General features: G+C 39.7%; 1 protein-coding gene across 7 annotated transcripts; it reads right to left on the reverse strand.

Annotated features, from left to right (window-relative positions):
- Positions 1–1,208: 1,208 nt before the first annotated feature.
- sfxn2 (sideroflexin 2) lies at positions 1,209–21,468 on the reverse strand. 7 transcript variants are annotated; one of them, XM_012966498.2, is made up of 13 exons: positions 21,362–21,468; positions 16,987–17,260; positions 13,409–13,587; positions 13,161–13,331; positions 10,487–10,585; positions 9,605–9,680; positions 8,361–8,446; positions 7,581–7,641; positions 5,540–5,606; positions 3,749–3,798; positions 2,934–2,983; positions 2,463–2,510; positions 1,209–1,515 (listed from the first exon to the last, which is right to left on the reverse strand). In XM_012966498.2, exons 3-13 carry the CDS (start codon positions 13,576–13,578, stop codon positions 1,416–1,418), a joined length of 978 nt encoding a protein of 325 aa, XP_012821952.1. In that variant the 5' UTR covers positions 13,579–13,587; positions 16,987–17,260; positions 21,362–21,468; the 3' UTR covers positions 1,209–1,415.
- Positions 21,469–21,479: the final 11 nt, after the last annotated feature.

Raw genomic sequence — 21,479 nt, forward strand, 5'->3', positions numbered from 1 at the left:
AATCAATAAGCAAAATTCATACAAATACTGGGAGAAAATGTTAAACTCATATTGGGTATATCTTTACATTGCCTAATTGATCTAGTCCCCCAGGACAGACCTAAACCCCTCACAGTATACTGAAACGCACAGGAGGCTTGCGTCCCACACTCCACAGACATTGGGTCAATTGATAGCAACAGCCAACCAGCTTTCCCTATGCTATGGGCTGTCAGAGGGGAATTAAGGCTAAACTGTTCTTATATGAACATTAAAGTTGCTCTCTCTCTGGGGCAGAAATGATGTGATTATGAGCTGCGCTGGGCAGAGGGTGGGCAGAAGACCTGACAGATGTTTAAATCTTCTGCCCAGTCCCCAGTACAGACCCGTTCTACCTAATACAATTCATACACATGTTCCACGAATGCTGCAGGCAATGGGCGGTTCCTGCCAATAGGAGCAGAAACACAGCACAATCATTGATGGAGTTGTTACCCCAATATTATATGTTGTTGAACTTATTACCCACCATCTTATAAGCCTCCTCCCTCTTGTCTCACTTGATGCCTGGTACAGATCTGTTACCCAGAATGCTTGGGACCTGGGGTTTTCCAGATAAAGGATCATTTCACGAGTTGCATCTCCATATTTGAAGTGGTACTTTACCTTCAAATTAAATTTTAGTGTGTTTGAAAATTACCAATTTTTAGCAACTTTTCAATTGGTATTCATTTTTTATTTTACTTTACTTTTTTGTTATAGTTTTTGAATGATTTGCCTTTTTCTTCAGACTCTTGAAACTTTTAAATCGGGGTTGCCAAATAACTATCACTTTGTGAGGCTACACTTTTATTGTTAAATTGTATTACCTATCTTTCTATTCAGGCCTTCTATTCATACTCACAGTCTCACACTTACACCACTGCTTGGTTCCTAGGGCAACTTAGACCCTAGCAACCAAATAGCTGCTAAGATTCCAATCTGGAGAGCTGCTGAACATAAAGCTAAATAATTCAAAGACCACACATCATAAAAAATGAAGACCAACTGCAAATTGTCTCAGGGGATCCCATGCCTGTACTTTAAATGTCATCTAGGTTATTTTTTCTTTACTCAACTTGTACAGTAATTTCTGATTTCTATAAGCAATGACCATGGAATATCGATATATAATATATACAAACAATCTAAAATATGAGCATAAATGTAATAAAAAAACACTACTGAAATTTCCTTGCATTAAAATGTATTTGTAACAGTTCCAGTTCAATTGCTTAAAGGTAACAGGGCTGAGTTAATACCATTCCTGAGAGTATTGTTTAAAAGGCCTCCATCTCTATGCAGCTTAAAATGTCCTGCTTTCCTTTCCCAGGCAGACAATAGCTTTTTTTCTAATCAAGGGCCGCATTTCTGGTTTTTGTCTGTCTGTCAGGTGGTTACAATCCCTTGTTGAAGTAAACATAGCGGATTTGCTCTCCGTATTGCTTTACTATAGACTCTCGAAGCTCTGGCTCAAGGCTGCTCACAGGCATGGAGCTGAAAAGAAACAGAAAAGGTGCAGGTTGCATTAAAATATGAAATAATTAGGACAGTTTATATGCAGCTTCTTATTTCTGTTTACAAAGGCAGAGCTTTTTGTTACTGGGAATGATTTCAAGGAGCTCATAGGAGTGCCGGTGCCCGCACAGGACAGAGCAATCAGGGTACTTTATCACTTATTGGGGTTGTCAAACCTAAACTGTTGATTGATTATCATTTTCAGCAGTTTTAAGGTTTTTTGTAAATTTAATAGCTACTGAAAGAAGTATCTGTCTGACTGTTTATGTTCTCTGCACTGTTGGTTCTGACTCCTGAAACAATGTAACAGACCTAGAGAATAACTAACTCCTGTTACATTTTTTTTGCCTGGAATTACATTTACAAGCAAATGGGTTTAATGAATGTATAAGCTGCTTAGAATTATCAGAAAGCCCCAGCTAAGGCATGTACTAAACACTATCACTCTCATGAGTGGAAATATGCAAGTGAAATTTACTTGATGAGTACAAGCTAAAGAGAGTATATTTTAACTTAATATAGAAAATAAAATCAGGCACACAACACTGTGAAGATAACAGAGATTCTTTATTGTCTAAAAGTGACAAATATCTACTATAGTGATGTGTGGGCCACAAAAACTAGGACCCAGCACTAGAAAACCACCACCTTTCTAAGCTTCCTTACTCTGAAGTGAACCCACACCCAACGGTGATAACACAAAGTGGCCTACCACTAACGTCACAATAAGGAGGGCTTGCTGGAAGGTAACACACAGGGGTTCAAGGGGGAAGGTCTGACAATACCAAAAACTGGACCTGCCACCTGTCTGAGCCTGCCCAAATCTGAGGGTCTCGAATTTGCTTTGTAAAGTGGGAGAATGTATAACACAGCTGCACCCTAACTGCTTAAACTACAATGTCAGTAGGAAAGGAGAAAGCCCTTACCATCTCTGTGGGAACAATGAACAGGCAACAGGAACCATAAAGAGCAAGCTGTAAGATAAACGGAAGAGAGCAGCCATTACATGTGGGGGAAGTGACACAAAGGGAATAAAGTGAGACAATAAAAGTCATTCTATCATATGTTACTAGTAAATCTACAAATATCAGTTCATGGCTTAGGGTATGTGCTTTGTATCAGCCAGGAATAAACCACTGAAACTCTCCTTCTATCACGGCAACTCCATGTGTAACCTGCCCCCCCCCCCACCCCACCAAATCTTGACAGCAACTGGGGGTGATAAAGGATATTTCAGGCATTTAACTTAGAGTGGATTAAACACTCAAAATATATGTGTATGCCACAGGCCTTTTCCCTTTGAATTAGCCCATCATGATGGTATCTCCAGCCCTGCCGCTGCAGCTCCAGTCCCTCCCCATGCAACCAAAAAGTGCCAACTAATAAACAATACTTACAAACCACCCGCCAACATGACTTGCAGAGGAGCATGGAGAAACCGTATTTTCTGAGAGAATATAAACAAGAAGTAACAATGTGAAATATAGAAGCAAACCTCTAATAATAAATACAAATAATATTGACTAAATAAAACCAAACTAGAAATGAAAGGAAATATTAACTTTCAGGGAATTGTGTGGTTTGAACAAGACGTGTGTTTTTCTGGTGCTTTATTTCATCATTTAAAGGAAACAATTGCTGATGAAGATACAGCAATGCATTTAAGAATAAAGGAGTGGTTCATCTTTGAATTAACTTTAAGTATGATGAGAGTTATAGTCAGAACAATTTGCAATTGGTCTTCAATTTTTATTATTTGTTGTTTTCCAGTTATTTAGCTTTTTGTTCAGCAGACCTCCAGCTTGGAATTTTAGCAGCTATCTAGTTGCCAGGGTCTAGATTACCCTAGCAACCAGGCAGTGGTTTGAATGAGGGACTAGAATATAAATAGTAGAGCTCCTGAACATAAATCTGAGTAATAAAAAATGGCAATAACAATAACATTGTTTATGGGCTTCTGGGGTCAGTGATCCCCATTTGTAAGTTTGAAAGAGTGAAAAAAGAAGACAATTGAAAAATTGCTAAGAATTGGCCATTCTATAACATAGTAAAAGCTTACTTAAAGGTGCTTGGATAGTGCATGACCTATTGTAACCTAAGCCTCTTGTAAGATGTCTAGCAGCTTCCAAAATAATATCATACTACATGATAATAATGGCATTAAATGTGTCCAACAGAACAGATCCCTTTAGCATGCAATTGCTTCACTTACTTTCATAAAGGGAAAAGCTTCCAGCCTTTCCATCAAAATGGGTAAGAGAACTAGAAGAGAGAAACCATGGTTAAGACAAGCTGCCATTCAGAAGTGCCCTCTAGTGGTCAAACTGGCATAAAGAACTGTGGAATATTTCCTTAGTGTTACCAACTACAAATGTCTCACAACTTAAAATACCCTATTTTAAACACAAGACAACGGAAATGATAATGTGTATATATATTATAATTAGCATTCCTAAAATCTATATTTAATCAGTAAAATAGCCTGTTGAGAAAAAGAGGAAATATAAGTAACTGGAACAGTAAAAAAAAAAGTAAATAAATTAGAGAAAATAAAGGAATGAAATATACAGCAGACAATAACATCACCAAATGGTTTTAAAATGCATGTTCTGTAGCCACAGAGTGCACTCCTCTTACCCATACCTCTTTATCCTAACCCACCCCCATCTGTTACCTCTCCCTTCCCTTTATTAACCACTTTATGACCAAGTCATGCCAGAACAGTGGCCTTTGGTATAATATATGGGGCTTTTTCTTAAAACCTGTTAGTAAAGCAATAATCAATAAACAGATGTGCAATTAAAGCTAATTCAATTTTCTTCCATAGAACAGTTATTATTAGTCTCCCTGCATGATGTTTCAGTCTCATTTGGGAATGTACCACACCTAAAATGCATGGAAAGATGCCCCTGTGCACACATTGTGGCATAGTCTAAGTCCTTTAGTTATCTGACTCCTTCAATAAATAGGGAGTCTGCAAGAGCATCCCTTCTCCTAGAACCAATAAGCCCTACAGACAGCCCTTGAGTAAATAGGCCATGGCCTCTAGCCTTTATCAACCAAATCACGCAGCTGGGTCTTCAAGGTACTTGTGCCAACAGGTTGTACAGGTGTGCCTCAATAAGCCTTCAGTATGCAGCTAGCATCTGGGTCTCCAACTTCCCTAATTAAACAAGTCATGAAGCAGGGCCATGCAGAGGCCCCCCAACCCGCTCATATAAACTTTGTAGATGGACCTGCAACTCCTTTTCATGGAATAAACCATATGGCTGAAGCCACAAGAGGCTGCGTTTTTCAACAGCCTCTACACAGGCACCTTGTCTGCACCCGAAACCATTGTGTTGGGTTGGGTACAGGCACACAATGCAGATATCGGCAAAGAAATGCAAGAGTTTGTATTCTGAGCCAATATCTGCCACATGTTCCTGTACCTGGGCACACAATGCTGATATTGGCAAAGAAACGTGAGAGTTTGTATTCTGAGCCAATACCTGCCACATGTTCCTGTACCTGGGCACACAATGCCGATATTGGTTAAGAAATACGAGAGTTTGTATTCTGAGCCAATATCTGTTCCTGTACCCGAGCCGACACAATGGTTCCAGGTGCAGCCAAGGCAGGAGGCGGACTGCAGAAAAATACAGTCTGAGAATCAGCCCCATGTGGCATCAGCCTATAATTCCACCTTTACATTAATGCTCCTCGGCAGCAGCCATATTTCACATATACCATCTTTCATTCACTTCCTCGTGGGTTTTCCACAAATATGAGGGTATTCGTCCTCATGCTTGTTGTTTGGAAACGGGAAATTTTAGCATATCCTGTTCCATTTCAATCTGATTATTAAACATAAAAGAAGCATCAAAATGACACGGCTTTCTTGTCTGAAACATGCACGTCTGGAAATGTTTCTCTGAAAAACAACTTTATTCTGTTTTAGGCTGGGGAAGGGCCACAAGTTTAACAAGACAGCCCAGCATGGCACTATTTAACAGATACTTACTCATCCCAGGGGCGGCCATGGCTATTCTGGAGATCACAACCTGGCTGATTCCCTTGATAGCAGCTTTCTAAATGTACAGTGCAAAAGTAGATATTATATTAATAGCAGATAGACAGGGGAAAGGAATCATCTAATTAGTATTTATGGTCAGAAATATGCTCGATGCATTGTGGAAATTAAAAATGATGCTAGCAGTACTGGGCCTAAGGTTGAGGGTGCCCAAGAAAATGGCGAGGCTGCTCTGGCACGTGTCAGTAACACTGTACATGCTCAGTGAGAACTTAGGGGTCAGCAGAGATCATCTTACAGAATGTGAGGATAACATAGAAGCTGATGCTGCAGGGTTGATTAGTAATCAATTTAGATGCGCTGGTATTTATGTGAATATTAATGAATTACTACTCAGCTGTCCATCATAAATTTTATATTGTGAGACAGTCCCTAAATGCAGGTAACTGACTGCCCTAAAGCAAGTGCTGAGGGCAACTTTGGGAGCACAGATCTTCTGCTAAAGGGCTGAGAGTGCCCTGGGCTGGTACAGAAGCCCAAAACATATGGTGCTGTATTTTTAGCCTAATTTATTCTTAAGTTTTAGTTCTCGTTTAAAAGCAGTGAAAAAAGTGAACTTTCAGAGACACTTTCCTCTTATTTAGAGGTGCACAATGCAATGACAAATACTTTTAGATACCATGTGTCTCCTTTTGTACAAAACAGGTATATTGATTAATTGATTTTTCTATTCTGATAAAGCAGCTGTTTGTGGTCCATGGCTCTGGCAGTAACCCTGCTTTGGTGCAGTGCCCTGCATCTGTGTCACTAGGAAATAACTCCCGGCAGCATATTTATAATAAAAAAGATACAGAACAATACAGTCTGTTTTACATGCATGCTAAAGTTCTTAACTTAATATCTAAAAATGTTTTGCACCTACAATAGGGGCAGATGTATCAAACTATGTTTTAAGCTGTAAACTCACAAAGACTTATCCACGTTCTATTTATTCCTATAGGATTTTTAGAAGTGTATTTCTCAAATGGTAAACTCTAACTTTCACCCATTGATAAATATGCTTTTAAAAATCCTATAAGAATGAATAGAACGTGAGTTTTTACATATTAAGCTCTAAACGCACATTTTGATAAATCTGCTAAAGTGTGCTATTAATATTGCTTACATATTTGCTGTCAGACAGGAATAGGCTGCCCTCTGCCTAGGATTCTCTAATACAGAGAGGCACAGATGGAAGCTTGAACTTGCTATGTGTTTCAGAGCATAATATACATTTCAGTACTTGGAAACTCAGAATGCATACGATAAAGTTCAACTACATCATAGTGTTTATTTTTTTTTTCCAGGAGTTTAATTAATAAATAAGTAGGGGAATGTTTCATTATTTCCCTCAAGGCGGACATACAGTACATAGGTTAGACTGCACAGTAACAGACTGATTGGTCAATGGGCTGATCAAATTCCTACTATATTGGGTTATACTTGTGCATGGCCAACTTTGCACTGTTCCTTCATTTGGGCTGACCGACCAAGCAATCAGGATAGCCCTCCTGTTCACTTCCTTTCAGCAGACCAATGGAAATTTTCTGTCAGGATTAAATCTTTGAGCAGCCCCACAACAGGTCATATATGCCCATATAGTCAGACAGTATGGTTATAATCGCCAAAATGCCAGACCAAATCTGGACAGCACCGTGGCTCAGATGTCCAGTTGCAGAAATACAGAGCGGATTTAGATGAGCAAATGTATACTTGCACATTTTGGTGCCATCATTCATTCCGTTTGTCTGTGCCCAGGCTAACACAGTGTCTCGGGGTGCACACAGAGAGAGAAGAGAGCAGAGGGGCTGTTTCTCAGACTGTGCTTATATGGAGGCCTGCAAACTGTTCCATGTGACCGTAGCCTTGAGGTATAGTGATCCAAATTACAGAACTGTGCATTCTGGGTAACTGATCCTACACACATACTTATTTATTTCTACTTATATCAAGTTTTTTTTATTTGTACAATGAATGCATCTTTCATCCTTACCCTAGAGTGTCCCAGTTTATTATCGTTTTCGTCTGTAACTGCAATGCCGTTAATAAGCTCCCTAATTAAAGCATAAAAGAACCGGTGTAAATCTCAACATTTTGATGAGTAACAGACAAAGAATTGCGAAGAGATAAAGACGAATGCATGGATTGTGTTACACACTGAATGCAATATTGGCAGGAATTCCCATGGTAACTTCAATATATCTATTAACACACTTCCCTCTCATGTCTGTAGGCTGTGTGCAAGACACTACAGAATTGTGTGGGAGATGAAAAACATATTTTCTGTATTTAAAACAATAGGCACAAAATAGGTTCAGCACAATTCCTATTCATTGCACAAGGGGAGTGTGCTACCCATTTAACATACTGTAGAGATGCTCTACATCTGCCCACAAACAAGCATTTTTAGATATAGATCTCCTCAAGAGATCTACTGGATGCACAGTAGGACAAGGGTATTTGATATTTCAGCTCCAGTTCTACAACTGATAGATGTACAACTATAACATAATATCAAGGACTATGTGATTATTTATGCCACTGGCAGTTTCAAAGGTACAACAATTTGACTTGAGCCCCCACTTTGTTGCCTTCAAATACCCAGCCAGGTCAACACCAATCGTTGTTAATATTACAGTTGTGAGTGTATATACAGTGAGTAAAAAATGGGGGTTAATTCTTATGTAGGTAGCTCTATCATCTTAATATGGTTTCCTTTATTTTGTGGTTTATTTTTGTTAATCCAGAAAGCACACAATGGTGACCCACTTACTGCTGTCTCATCATAGGAATATTGACACAATTGGCAGCCGCCACTGCAGCGAAGGGAACCCATCGTGCTATCAAAGGAGGAGCTTTCTAAAGGGCAACAATGAAAATAAAAATATAATCAAAATGTAAAAATCCAAGGCACACAAACAACTGAATTTAAAACACCATGCTTATTTAGCCTGAAGTGACATAGGAAGTCAGCACGCCATTGTACAGTGATATTAAATGTGCATTCTTAGTTTCTATAACATATAGTTTCCTATAACATCACAGTAACACTGCAAAGTTCTTAAAGGAGACATATAGGATAAACAAAAAAAAACTCTAATCTTGAAGGCAATTAATAATAATAATATATGGTTAAATAAAAATAAAATACTGGTTAAACCTTGGTCTAAAAATTAATACTATCTGTAAAAATGGCCCCTTTATTGGAGCTCCCTATAGATCCCCTCAGGTTTCTGTCTGTGTTTCAAATGAGGGGTGGGAGTGTTCTAACAGTCAGAAGCACAGTAGGGGGGATAGCCAATAACAGCCCTGCAGTCACACAAGCAAAGACAGGCTTCAGTTCCCTATTAGGTCAGCCTAGCTGCTGATTGGTTCTTATCCTACAGTGCAGTGTGCTGAGTGCCGCTGGCCCCGTGCACTGCCTGGGAAAGGAGGCAGATGGGCAGGACTATTGGGGTTTTTGGAGAAATTAATAAATCAGCCCCAAACATTATTTTTAAAGCACATTCCTTCTATATTTAGAGGAGTACAATTCATTGCCATAACATGGTTTTTTTACACAATATGTCCCCTTTAAGCAAACTGGGTGAGAACTCAAAGGCCTTCATGTTGCATGGTCAAAGCAGAATTTTACAAGTAAAGAATACTGTAAAATCAAACCTCCCATGCAATTATTTCTCACACACAGCAATGATCTGCACTCACTCAGTTAATGTATCACTGAGCAGAACCTGAATGGATAAGGTATTTACTTATTACTTGAATGAAGCACAAGCATAATATACATGGCTACAGGGATCTACAGTTAGTTAGCATATATATTGGTATATAAAGTTTATATATGTGAGTGTATAGCTAGGTCTGTAGATAGGCTGAACTTGATTGTCTTTTTTTTTTCAATCCAAATTAACTTTGTAAATTTCTAGAATACATAAAGATACATCATTTGTAAATACAATTGCACCAGTGAATAAATTGATTAACAATTCTAAACATAAAAAAAAATATATACTGTACCTTAGTGTACAAGTTTAATCCTACAGCTGTAGCCAATGCTGTACTTGTCGCAGTCAAGTAAGCTACGCCAATCTGACTACAGGAGAAGAACAGACAGAGTTGTAAGGAACAACACCAAAACTATGCCTGGGCAAGCCTTAGTGTTGTTATACCTGCAGGAGGTGCCACATGGGTGCCATACTATACATTTTTATTTTACGAATGTACATACATTTGCAATATACAACACTTAAATGTTACTGTCAGTATGCACTGAAAGAAAAATTATTATATTTTACAAAAGTTGTACTGGGATATACCAGTAGCTGAAGACACTGCAATATTCTGAGCATTTACCATTGGCCTTCAAGGAACATTAACACTATCGTGCACTGTTGCACTGCACTGGTAAATGTTCTGTGTTTGTTAAAGAACGACTACTAGCTTATATAAATAAACTAGGCAGCCATTCAAGCTGGAAAAAAAAAGACAAAAGGCACAGGTTACACTGCAAATAACAAATAAGCTCTGTAAGACACCATTGTATTTTACAGAGCTTATCTGATATCCACTATGTAACCTGTGCCATTTAGCCAGTAGCTACCCCCATAGTGACACAGCAGCTTTGTTTATATAAACTATAAAAGTGTTTTTGATGCAAACACATAGCTACCAGTACAGGGAAAATAGTACATTACATTTTAGTTGTTGTTACTGTTCCTTTAAGGCCAAACCTGTTTAGTCTATGCAAATAATACTAGGCAAGTCTGGAGGAACATCTGTGAATCACATATCCCAACTAGTTACTCTCTAGTCTCAAAGTGCAGCCTTTGGACTTCTAATGTGTAACTGGTATTCTCACTGCATTGCCCTGTTGTGTCTGTTGATAGCATTGATACTTACGTGAGTGTAATTGGAGAGGCTGCATTTCTGTTTGTATAGTTCACCAAGGCATTGAATGACTGGTTAACCCACTGCCAAAACACCACTGCTGGCACAGTTCTGGCAAATGAAATCCAAAAAACAAAATTTAGATAATAATATGCATGCTTATTAACAACACAAACCAGAAGGGTTCTTCTATGTATTATACCCGAGCAGGGTGCAGATTTTTTACGTGACTGCACTGGACAAAAAAGGACAGGACTGAAAGTGAAAGTTCATTGTGTCTTTTGATGAGCAGATAGAATGGCATAGACTTAAGGTGGCCATACATGTTAAGATCCGCTCGCTTGGCGAGGTCGAATTATAATGGGAGCAATGGACACAGTCGGTTCGGGGACCACATCAACGAGCTGATGCGGTCCCCGATCTGACTAAATTTTTTAACCTGCCTGATTGATATCTGGCCAATTTCAGGCCAGATATTGGTCGGCCAGGCCCCTCGTTCCTGCCCCTACACGGGCCGATAAGCTGCCAAATCGGTCCAAGGGATTGTGGGCAATGGGGCATTTACCACATTCACTCTTTTGTAGTAGTCTTTCAAGTGCCCACACATAGGTAGATACAGGTAGTTGATTCAGTTATTCTTGATAAGACCCAAAAAAACATAATTTCCTGATTACGGTTTGCTCAGCCCATAAGCCAAACATCAATATCAGCCCGATTACAGCAAAGATCTGCTCTTCTAGCCACATGCTCGGTCTCGCCACAAAGCTGGTAACTGCTGCAGCACAAACACATTCTTACCCAGTGGGTTTATATGTGCTCCTTATTTAAATATTATATATATCTCATAAGCACAGCATGTTACAGCTGGCTGTTAGCTTTCTCTTGAAAAAGGTCACCGAGGGTGAAATACTTGATCAGCACCCAGGCTATTTTCACAGTAGGTTCATTGGCTCTTCATTAGATACACACAGACACACAGAGCTTTGTAATCGTATTTAGCCTCTCATCTGGTTTTCCCTCATTCTAATGAATAACAAATCCTACACTGCCATTTTCTATTTTAGGCTTGTCTCGATTACGAATATATATATATATATATCAAAGTACTCCCTATTATAAAATATAAGGAAATTATAAGTCCTCTCAAGGCAACTTCGGCAAATCGCGGTGCCGCGTATGCCATCCCACCGGTGATTTACATTCTAGCCGGTGGGATGGCATTGTGGGGAGATTAGTCGCGGCGTGACTCATCTCCCCGTGTACCCCTGCCCTAAAACATTACTGTAAAGATAATAGAGTGAATAATGTACCCTCTGTTGTAAGATATAAGGATATTATGTCACCAAAAAATTCCATGACCATATAGAGGTAATAACAAGGCACAAGGCTAAAGGCTGGATGCTTTTATACAGGTCATGGAACCCCTTGGACTTTTAATATAATCATATTTTACAACTGGGTTTACATTGTTTATTTTAATACAAAGGTTTCAGTGTTTCATGTGACGAGGCCAAAGGTCAAGTGCTTTTATACAGGTCATGAAACTCCGAGGTGACTTCTAATATCCTTATATTTTAGGGCTCTGGCACACGGAGAGATTAGTTGCCCGCGGCAAAACTCCCTGTTCGCGGGCGACTAATCTCCCCGAGTTGCCTTCCCCCTGCCATCCCACCGGCGAACATGTAAGTCGGCGGCGGGATGGCAGACGCGGCGGGGCGATTTCGGGAAATCGCCGAAAAAGACTAATCTCCCCGTGTGCCAGAGCCCTTACAACAGGGGGTACTTTATAGAATATACAAGTTTTAGTGACTCATGTGACAGAGATTACATCATTAAGTTTCGATTATAACTGATGAGATCACTAAGCACTGTTTATTAGGTTATAATTTACAGTTTGGAGCCGTAGGGAAATAACCAAACTGTATATTATATAATTATAATAATATGCCTCGGGGGCAACTCCTCAATAGATATCCAAGGCACAGGCATGTGGGACAGCCTACGGAAAGAAGTAAATGCTTCACAACTACATCCCTAGCTGACTGCTCCTTGTGAGACAGAAAGAGCGGGATTTACCATACACAGACTGCATGAACTAATTGAGAAGCACCTAGATTTAGCCCTTTATTTTATATTAAGTACAGGGCAGGCAATGCTTTCTGTGTGTAATTATTAACTAATCCATGAAACGCAACCTGGGGACAAACACCTGATAAACAGCTGAGCAGACACTCTATGTTCCCAGGAAATATAAACATAGTCTGCTCCATGCTTCCCCCCCATTCCTCTCGACCTGCAAGTGTTTTGTGTGTAATTTCTAAGGCAGACATTGGGTTCCTTACACATGGCTAACAAGCCAAGGCACACATACATGCTAGGCCCAATCAGCCAATTAATGGACAGAGTTCTGCCTTTTGGTTCCACACTACTTTCTGTTACAGAAAGGCATTTCAGGGAGATTAGTCACCCACAAAATGGTGGCTCAAGGGAAAATGAAGAAGGGCAATATTTACTGTTATATATATATATATATATATATATATATTTCAGTTTGGCACGATTATTTAATAGGTCACTTAACATGATATCTATTGGTTTTCCTTTTAATGTATGACTTTAACAAAGAAATCTAATATCCAGCTTGGGTCCATAGCATACTTACATTTGTAGGAATAATGGGCTATACCTGTAAAACTGAAGCATGCACCCTGTGATGGCCATTCCGCCAGGGACCTGGAAGGACATTCTTCCAATCAAATTCATTTTGTCCCCGGTGTCTGGATGAAAAGCAGAATCGTAGAGCTTCTTGGCATAATGCAGTTGTTCTATACTGGTTCCTGGTGGCACAGAACCTGCTCTAAGGAGAGAGATGTATCATTATCCCCAGCATGCTGCCTACATACCGAGACTGGGCTTAAGCCTTTAGCCACTTACCTGCATGAATCCACAAGCAGCTTTGCACTATCCAGTTCCTGTTCTGACACAAGGGCTGTCCTGGGATCTGTGATGTTAAAGAAGTGCTTTAACCTCCCCACAAATGTACTTTGGTCCCATCGAGGAGCATCAATGTTGAATTTAGAGCTCTCCATTTCCATAGTGGTCATTTCCTTTACCTGAAATATGAGAATTCTGCATTCATATCCAGTATGATATTTATGAAGTGTTTGCTTCCAGCTAAAACAGAGATGCAACTGTAGAACAAGACGGCCCTGCTTAGTGTGCTATAGCTCTTCTTCAATAAGGGGTAGCATTGGAAAGGGGATTCTGCCTTCAGACAGCAACAGGATCTTGGTTCAAGAAAATTCAAAAAATATTTATCACATATGTTCCACCAACATGACTACTGGGGAAACACTGGAGCAGAGCTCCTACCTTTAAGAGGTTTTTCACCTTTAAATTAACTTGGTAGGATGTAAACAATGATATTCTGAGACAGTTTACAATTGCTTTCATATTTTATTACTTGTGGTTTTTGAATTATTTAGCTCTAGTTTGATATTTCCTCAGTTGTCTGGTTGCTGGGGCCTTGTTTACCTTAGAAACCAGGCAGTGGTTTGAATGAGTTTTTTTTTTTTAATAGGATGGGGCCGTAACAGAAAGAAAAGGCATAAAAAGTAACCATAAAAATAAAACTATAGTCCACAGAGAAATCATTTTTTTAGCTGCCCTTGTCAGTGATACCCATTTGAAAGCTGAAAAAACGTAGAAGAGGAAGGCAAATAATATAGAAACTGTAAAAAATAAATCATAAAGACCAAATGCAAAGTTGGTAACTTAAAGATGGTTCATATGCACCACCAACATGACTCCATTCAGCCTACCAACCAGCCTAGCAACACACAGATATAATAATTCAATCTGTAATTTTATATTTCACTCTCAAATAACACAAAATGCTTCTTACCACAATGGATCCATACACAGTATGATATAGCAGCAACAGTTACACAGCCAAGCACTTGCATTAAACACAATAAGGTAGAGAAGCAAAGTCAACCTTTTGACTCTCTGTCTGATGATCAACACCATAGTTATTAATAAGTAAAAGAAACATTCTACGGTTGTTGCATTACACGAGGCTTACTCTTACTAAGTAAAATGAACAACACCAACACATGTAACATAACTAGTAGGCATCATTTCCCAAATCCACTGTGCAAAAACAACGACTTTCAGTCAGGAGAAGACTTGCTTCTATGCGCTACTTTTTGGTTTTAAATCCGTGGAGCTTTACCAGCAACAATTACACCCAGCAGGAAGCCTTTAAAGGAGAATTAAACCATTAAAACAAACATGGGTAGAAAAGCCATATTTTATAAACGGAACTTACTAAACCAGGTAGGTACAGAATCTCTAACAGTAGTGACTTGGGCTTTTTTGGATTGAGTTATCAGTGACACCGCACATACTCAGTGTGCTCTAAACAGCTGTTGAGAAGCTAAGCTTAAAGGTCATTGCAAAGCATCATGTTCTCATTAATAGTATGTTCTTTGGAAATTAGGAAAAGTTGGCTGCCACAGTCTCAGTACTCAGTACTCTCACTGTTCTCAGCCTGCATCCTCCAAATCCCACATTTCCTTGCACACGTGATGTCAATAAGCAAAAGCAACATTGCATTGTGGGTTATGTAGTTCCTGCATGCTGTCTGTAAGCTGTGGAGAAGTTGTTACAATTTGTAACATCAATGTTTTAGCCCCTTCTTCCCTGCCAGGATTTCAAATGATGCAGAAAGAGGAAGAACGGTTTTGCAGCTGGATTTCAGCATATAAAAATGGCATTTATTCATACTTTATTCATGAAGAAACAGATTAGTAATGGGTATATTAGGGGTTTCTGTAATGTGTGGAGCTCTTTAATGAATTTTGGTTCAGAAACCAGAGTTCCCCTTTAAAAAAAAAAACTCCAGACATTCGTTTAATGGGTAATTCATTTCAAAGCCAGACATCTCTGTACAGCTACAGGGTCAAAGCTAAAGGTTAGTTAGAAATAGAAAATATATGTTGAGTGTGTCCTCTCTCAAAGTTACACATTAAAGGATGTATAAACAGTTCGGGACATGCTCTCAGATAAGATCAAGTGCAAACTTAATCCCGAAGGTTAAAAAAAGTGAAATAATTTAGTAGAATACTGCGGGGCAATGCCAAACATCCGAAAGAACATTTATGACTAAAGCTGGCCACAAAAAGGTACATTTCTGGACTGTCTGACCAATTGGCTTGGACCAATCCTATTCAACCTGTCTCTCCATTTTGGGCGCCGCACTGGAATCTTTCAAAACGTTTACTCTTTGGCCCTACGCACTGGCCAACTGTTTGTTCTGCAATTACCCAAGTGCATAACTGGAACACACGTTTTTATTTTTGTTTTGTTTTTAAACACATACTGGATTCCACAGACTGAAAGGAAACCATGATAGTCAGAGGCTTATTTACCATAAAGGGACTCAAGGACCTGTGCCCATGGTGGCAACTTGGGGGGGGGAGCACCATAGGGCCTAGGGCAGCTCCGGAACAAAATACACTACTGATGATAGTCTAACTCAGACCTTTATGAACCATTTCCCAACCGTAGCACATCATGGAGCATCCTCATTTTGCTTCTCTCTCTGCTCAGATTCCCCCCTCTCACTCCAATGGCAACTCTCTGGGTCTAATATTTACCAGATTCTGTTCAATTTCCAACTTTCCCCCTCTCTGATAAAAATCTGCTCACCCTGTGCAGCTGCCCAAACACGCACATAGCGTGATCTCTCTTCTTCCTTTGCCTCACTTCACTCGAACATCTCAGCCATCTCCTGTGCTAATGTGCTGCACACTCACCACTGTGACAAGGCAAAATGCATTAGAACCAAACAGCTCCAACCTTGGCATAAAGCTCATACCACACCTCAACGGAAGACCACATACTTGAGCGTTGCTGGTACAAATCCTGGTCAGTGTCTTCTGCAGCTACAAATCTGCTCTGCTCTCCTATAATCCCAGCCTCTGCCTAGCTAAACAAACATACTTTACTACACTTATTAACTCCCTCCCAACTTTGGACCTGACGATCAGTCTCTCCTCCTCCAGTCCCTCCGTTCTCTTGGCCTCTGTGAAACTGCTTTGTGCTGGTTTTCTTCTTACCTCACATATTGTTGTTTCAGTGTCTCTTACAAGGAAGCATCATCTTCTCCCTCATCTTGCTGGTGTGGTGAATTTGGGTTACACTTGATATATCACCCAGCATGCTGCCAAACTTATAATTCATTCTCTCATCATATCACACCTGGACTACTTTAACTCTCTATTAACTGGACTTCCTATCCAGAGATGGTGACCTCTCCAGTGCATAATGAATACTGCTGCCAGGCTCATACACCTCAGCAACAGCTCCTCCTCTGCCGTGCCACTCTGCCAATCCCTGCATTGACTCTCACATTCAAAGCAGTTCACAACTCTGCCCCACCCTACATCTCTAGATACTCACTAAACCTCTTGTTATGCTTCTTAACTCCTCTCTCATTTGCTACTCACACACGTATTGAAGATTTTGCAAGGGCTGTACTCCTTCTTTGGAATTGTCTCCCACGTTCTGTCCGACTTTCTTCCAATCTTCTGCCATCAAAAGTCTAAGGGCAATGGCCCACGTTAAATCTTCAATACCGCAAGCGACTATTCTTCCGCAACGCCGGTTTCCTTGAGAGGGAACTTCAGGAAACCGATGCGGCGCATATGCCTTCACACCTGCGTTTTACATTCTTGCCGTGGCATTGCGGGGAGGTTGTGGTATTGCCGGGAGTTTAGTCTCCTGTGGTAACGAAGAATTATTGTGGGCGATTAATCTCCACATGAGTCACACAGAGCGACTATTAGCAGCTACTTGTCACGGCTACTAAAGGCCAGGAAAATACCCTGACATAGACAATACTGAGAATTGCCTCTGCTAAAACACACATAGAGACAATTATCAGTAAATGATCAGCATTGTCTATTTTTGTAGCCATGACAAGTAGCTGCTACTAGAAGCTCTGTGTGTTTTAACCCTAACGGTGGCCATACAGAGTACAATTATGATCTTTCCCAGGACCAGTGGTCATAGGAAAGACTGGTTGTGCACTCTACAATGTTAACAGCTGAACCGTCAGATATGCAGGTAAAACCAAAGGAATTCCTTACCCCTATCTGACGATTTAGTATTAACGTTACGATGTTTGGGCACCTTCAAAAGTACAAGATCAAAATTTTCAGCCTTGCCCGATTGACAAGACGATATCAGTGCGTCTTGGTCACCTTAAAAATGTATTTACCCCCATTTAGTTAAGCATAACTTCAATGTGCTGCTAAAAGCGTTACCCTGTGCTACATCTCTCACCTTGTTTACTTCTGATCTTGCTCATTCCCACACCTTATGTCTGAAAAACTTTATAGGATTGCAAGCTCTTTTGGGCAAGGCCCTCTTCACCTTCTGTATCGTTTATTCTATGCTTTATGTTCAGTGTATGAACTCATTTACTGTACCACACAGCGGAATATGTTGGCGCTTTATAAACACGTTAATAATAATACTAACCTCACCCTCACCTTGTTCCACTGTGAAGTGATGGATTCTGGGACTTTAAGTCCCAATGCCTTCCAAAGAATCTGTGCACCACCCATTATGGAAAGCAGAGGGAGTTCAAGTCCACCTAATGTAATGCACATGCAGCAAAACAATTCCCACTTCTGTGTTCACTTGGTGGCATTTAACCCATCAAATCCTAATTAGCATATGCTAATCAGGATTGGGATTCAGTTCGGCCAGGTCCATGGATTCATCCAAATCCAAACCCTTGCCGAAAAAGGCCCGATCCTGGCCGAATACCGAACTGAACCCTGGATTCGGTGCATCCCTACTAAAAAGGCACCAAAATAACCAAAGTTTGATATAATGCTTGTATGTACGTGTGCAAGCAGGTGTAAGTGCTTTGAATATGTAAAAGCCCCACAAATGTATGTGTGTGTGTAAGTGTAATTGTGTACTAGTGTAAAGTGCGTGTTTGTGTCAGTGTGTGACATAGACAGGCTGTTATAAGGTTGCACATCTCATTGGAAGGGCTGGAAGCAATGCAGGAACAAGCAAAGGCTGTCACTGTATAAATGATTAGAGTGCTGCTTCAATCACATTATTCCAAAGAGACAGCGCTTACTATACATGATTAGAGTGTCTTTTAAATGACATTATTATTATTCAGAAGAGACAGCACTCACTATATATAATTAGAGAGCTGCTTCAATCACATTATTCAGAAGAGACAGCGCTCACTATACATGATTAGAGTGCCGTTAAAATCAAATCATTATTCAAAAGAGACAGTGCTCACTATACATGATTAGAGTGCCATTAAAATCAAATCATTATTCAAAAGAGGCAGCGCTCACTATACATGGAGGAGGGGGAGAGCCAATCACCGCCCTGCACTCACACAAGCAAAGACAGGCTTCAGTTCCCTATCAGGTCAGCCTAGCTGCTGATTGGTTCCTATCCTACAGTGCAGGGTACGGAGGGCCGCCGGCTCCCCAGCTCATCCAGAGAATTCAGCCAGCAGGAAGTGGGACAGATGGGCGGGGCTAGTGGGGTTTTGGGGGAATTTCTCAATAAATCAGTCAGAAACACAACTTTTTTAAGCACATTCCTTCTATATCTAGAGGAGTATAATTCCCTGGTACATTCATCATTTTTATAGGATATGTCTCCTTTAAAATCAAATCATTATTCATTATGCGCTCACTATACATGATTAGAGTGCCGTTTAAATCAAATCATTATTCAAGAGACAGCGCTCACTATACATGATTAGAGTACCATTAAAATGAAATCATTATTCAAAAGAGACAGCGCTCACTATACATGATTAGAGTGCCATTAAAATCAAATCATTATTTAAAAGAGACAGCGCTCACTATACATGATTAGAGTGCCATTAAAATGAAATCATTATTCAAAAGAGACAGCACTCACTATACATGATTAGAGTGCCATTAAAATCAAATCATTATTCAAAAGAGGCAGCGCTCACTATACATGATTAGAGTGCCGTTTAAATCAAATCATTATTCAAGAGACAGCGCTCACTATACATAATTAGAGTGCCGTTTAAATCAAATCATTATTCAAGAGACAGCGCTCACTATACATGATTAGAGTGCCATTAAAATGAAATCATTATTCAAAAGACAGCGCTTACTATACATGATTAGAGTGCCATTAAAATGAAATCATAATTCAAAAGAGACAGCGCTCACTATACATGATTAGAGTGCCATTAAAATGAAATCATTTTTCAAAAGAGACAGCGCTCACTATACATGATTAGAGTGCCATTAAAATGAAATCATAATTCAAAAGAGACAGCGCTCACTATACATGATTAGAGTGCCGTTTAAATCACATTATTCAGAAGAGACAGCACTCACTATACATGATTAGAGTACCGTTAAAATGAAATCATTATTCAGAAGAGACAGCACTCACTATACATGATTAGAGTGCCGTTAAAATGAAATCATTATTCAAAAGAGACAGCACTCGCTATACATGATTAGAGTGCCATTAAAATGAAATCATTATTCAGCAGAGACAGCACTCACTATACATGATTAGAGTGCCGTTTAAATCACATTATTCAGAAGAGACAGCATTCACTATACATGATTAGAGTACCGTTAAAATCAAATCATTATTCAGAAGAGACAGCACTCCCTATACATGATTAGAGTGCCATTAAAATGAAATCATTATTCAAAAGAGACAGCGCCATTTAAATCACATTATTCAGCAGAGACAGCACTCACTATACATGATTAGAGTGCCATTAAAATGAAATCATTATTCAGCAGAGACAGCGCCATTTAAAGCACATTATTCAGCAGAGACAGCACTCACTATACATGATTAGAGTGCCGTTTCAGCAGAGACAGCTCTCCATATAATTGACTAAACTGTAGCATATCCCACACAGCTCAGCAGGTACAGTTCCCCCTATAGGGAACCGCTCATAATACATTATATATAACTGACATATACATAACTCTACATACATAACTCTACCCATACGTACTATACCGATACGTACTATACCGATACGTACTATACCGATACGTACTATACCGATACGTACTATACCGATACGTACTATACCGATACGTACTATACCGATACCCATACTTACTATACCGATACCCATACTTACTATACCGATACCCATACTTACTATACCGATACCCATACTTACTATACCGATACGTACTATACCTATACCCATACTTACTATACCCATACTTACTATACCGATACGATTGTAAGCTCTTTTGGGCAGGGCCCTCTTCACCTCTTGTATCTGTTACTGATTGCTTTATATGTTACTCTGTATGTCCAATGTATGTAACTCACTTATTGTACAGCGCTGCGGAATATGTTGGCGCTTTATAAATAAATGTTAATGTAATGTATGTACTATACCGATACGTACTATACCGATACGTACTATACCGATACGTACTATACCGATACGTACTATACCGATACGTACTATACCGATACGTACTATACCGATACGTACTATACCGATACGTACTATACACGCTTCAGCAGGCACATTTCTCCCTATATCAGATTATCAGCAGGCACATTTCTCCCTATATCAGATTATCAGCAGGCACATTTCTCCCTATATATGATATATATAAGATTACAGTTGCTTACAATGCCACAATGGACACATAAGGGCAGTTAAGGAGTACATATGGCACAGGAACCTTGCAATAGCCTTTCACCTATACATATGATGCAACCATAACAAAATTCAAAGCCACCAATGCACATCGGTTAGGCATTTACTTGTACATAGTGCAAACTCCTCATGTACCGTACCTGTACCGTGGCTACAACTCTTCACTCCACTAACTGCCATTCACTTTTCAGGTCTTCCGTCCACGCTAGCTACTTAGATCACTGTAGCCTTTAGGACTGCCCCCACCTATTACCTCAG

Source organism: Xenopus tropicalis, chromosome 7 (genome assembly GCF_000004195.4).
Source record: "Xenopus tropicalis strain Nigerian chromosome 7, UCB_Xtro_10.0, whole genome shotgun sequence".
Taxonomy (NCBI): domain Eukaryota; kingdom Metazoa; phylum Chordata; class Amphibia; order Anura; family Pipidae; genus Xenopus; species Xenopus tropicalis.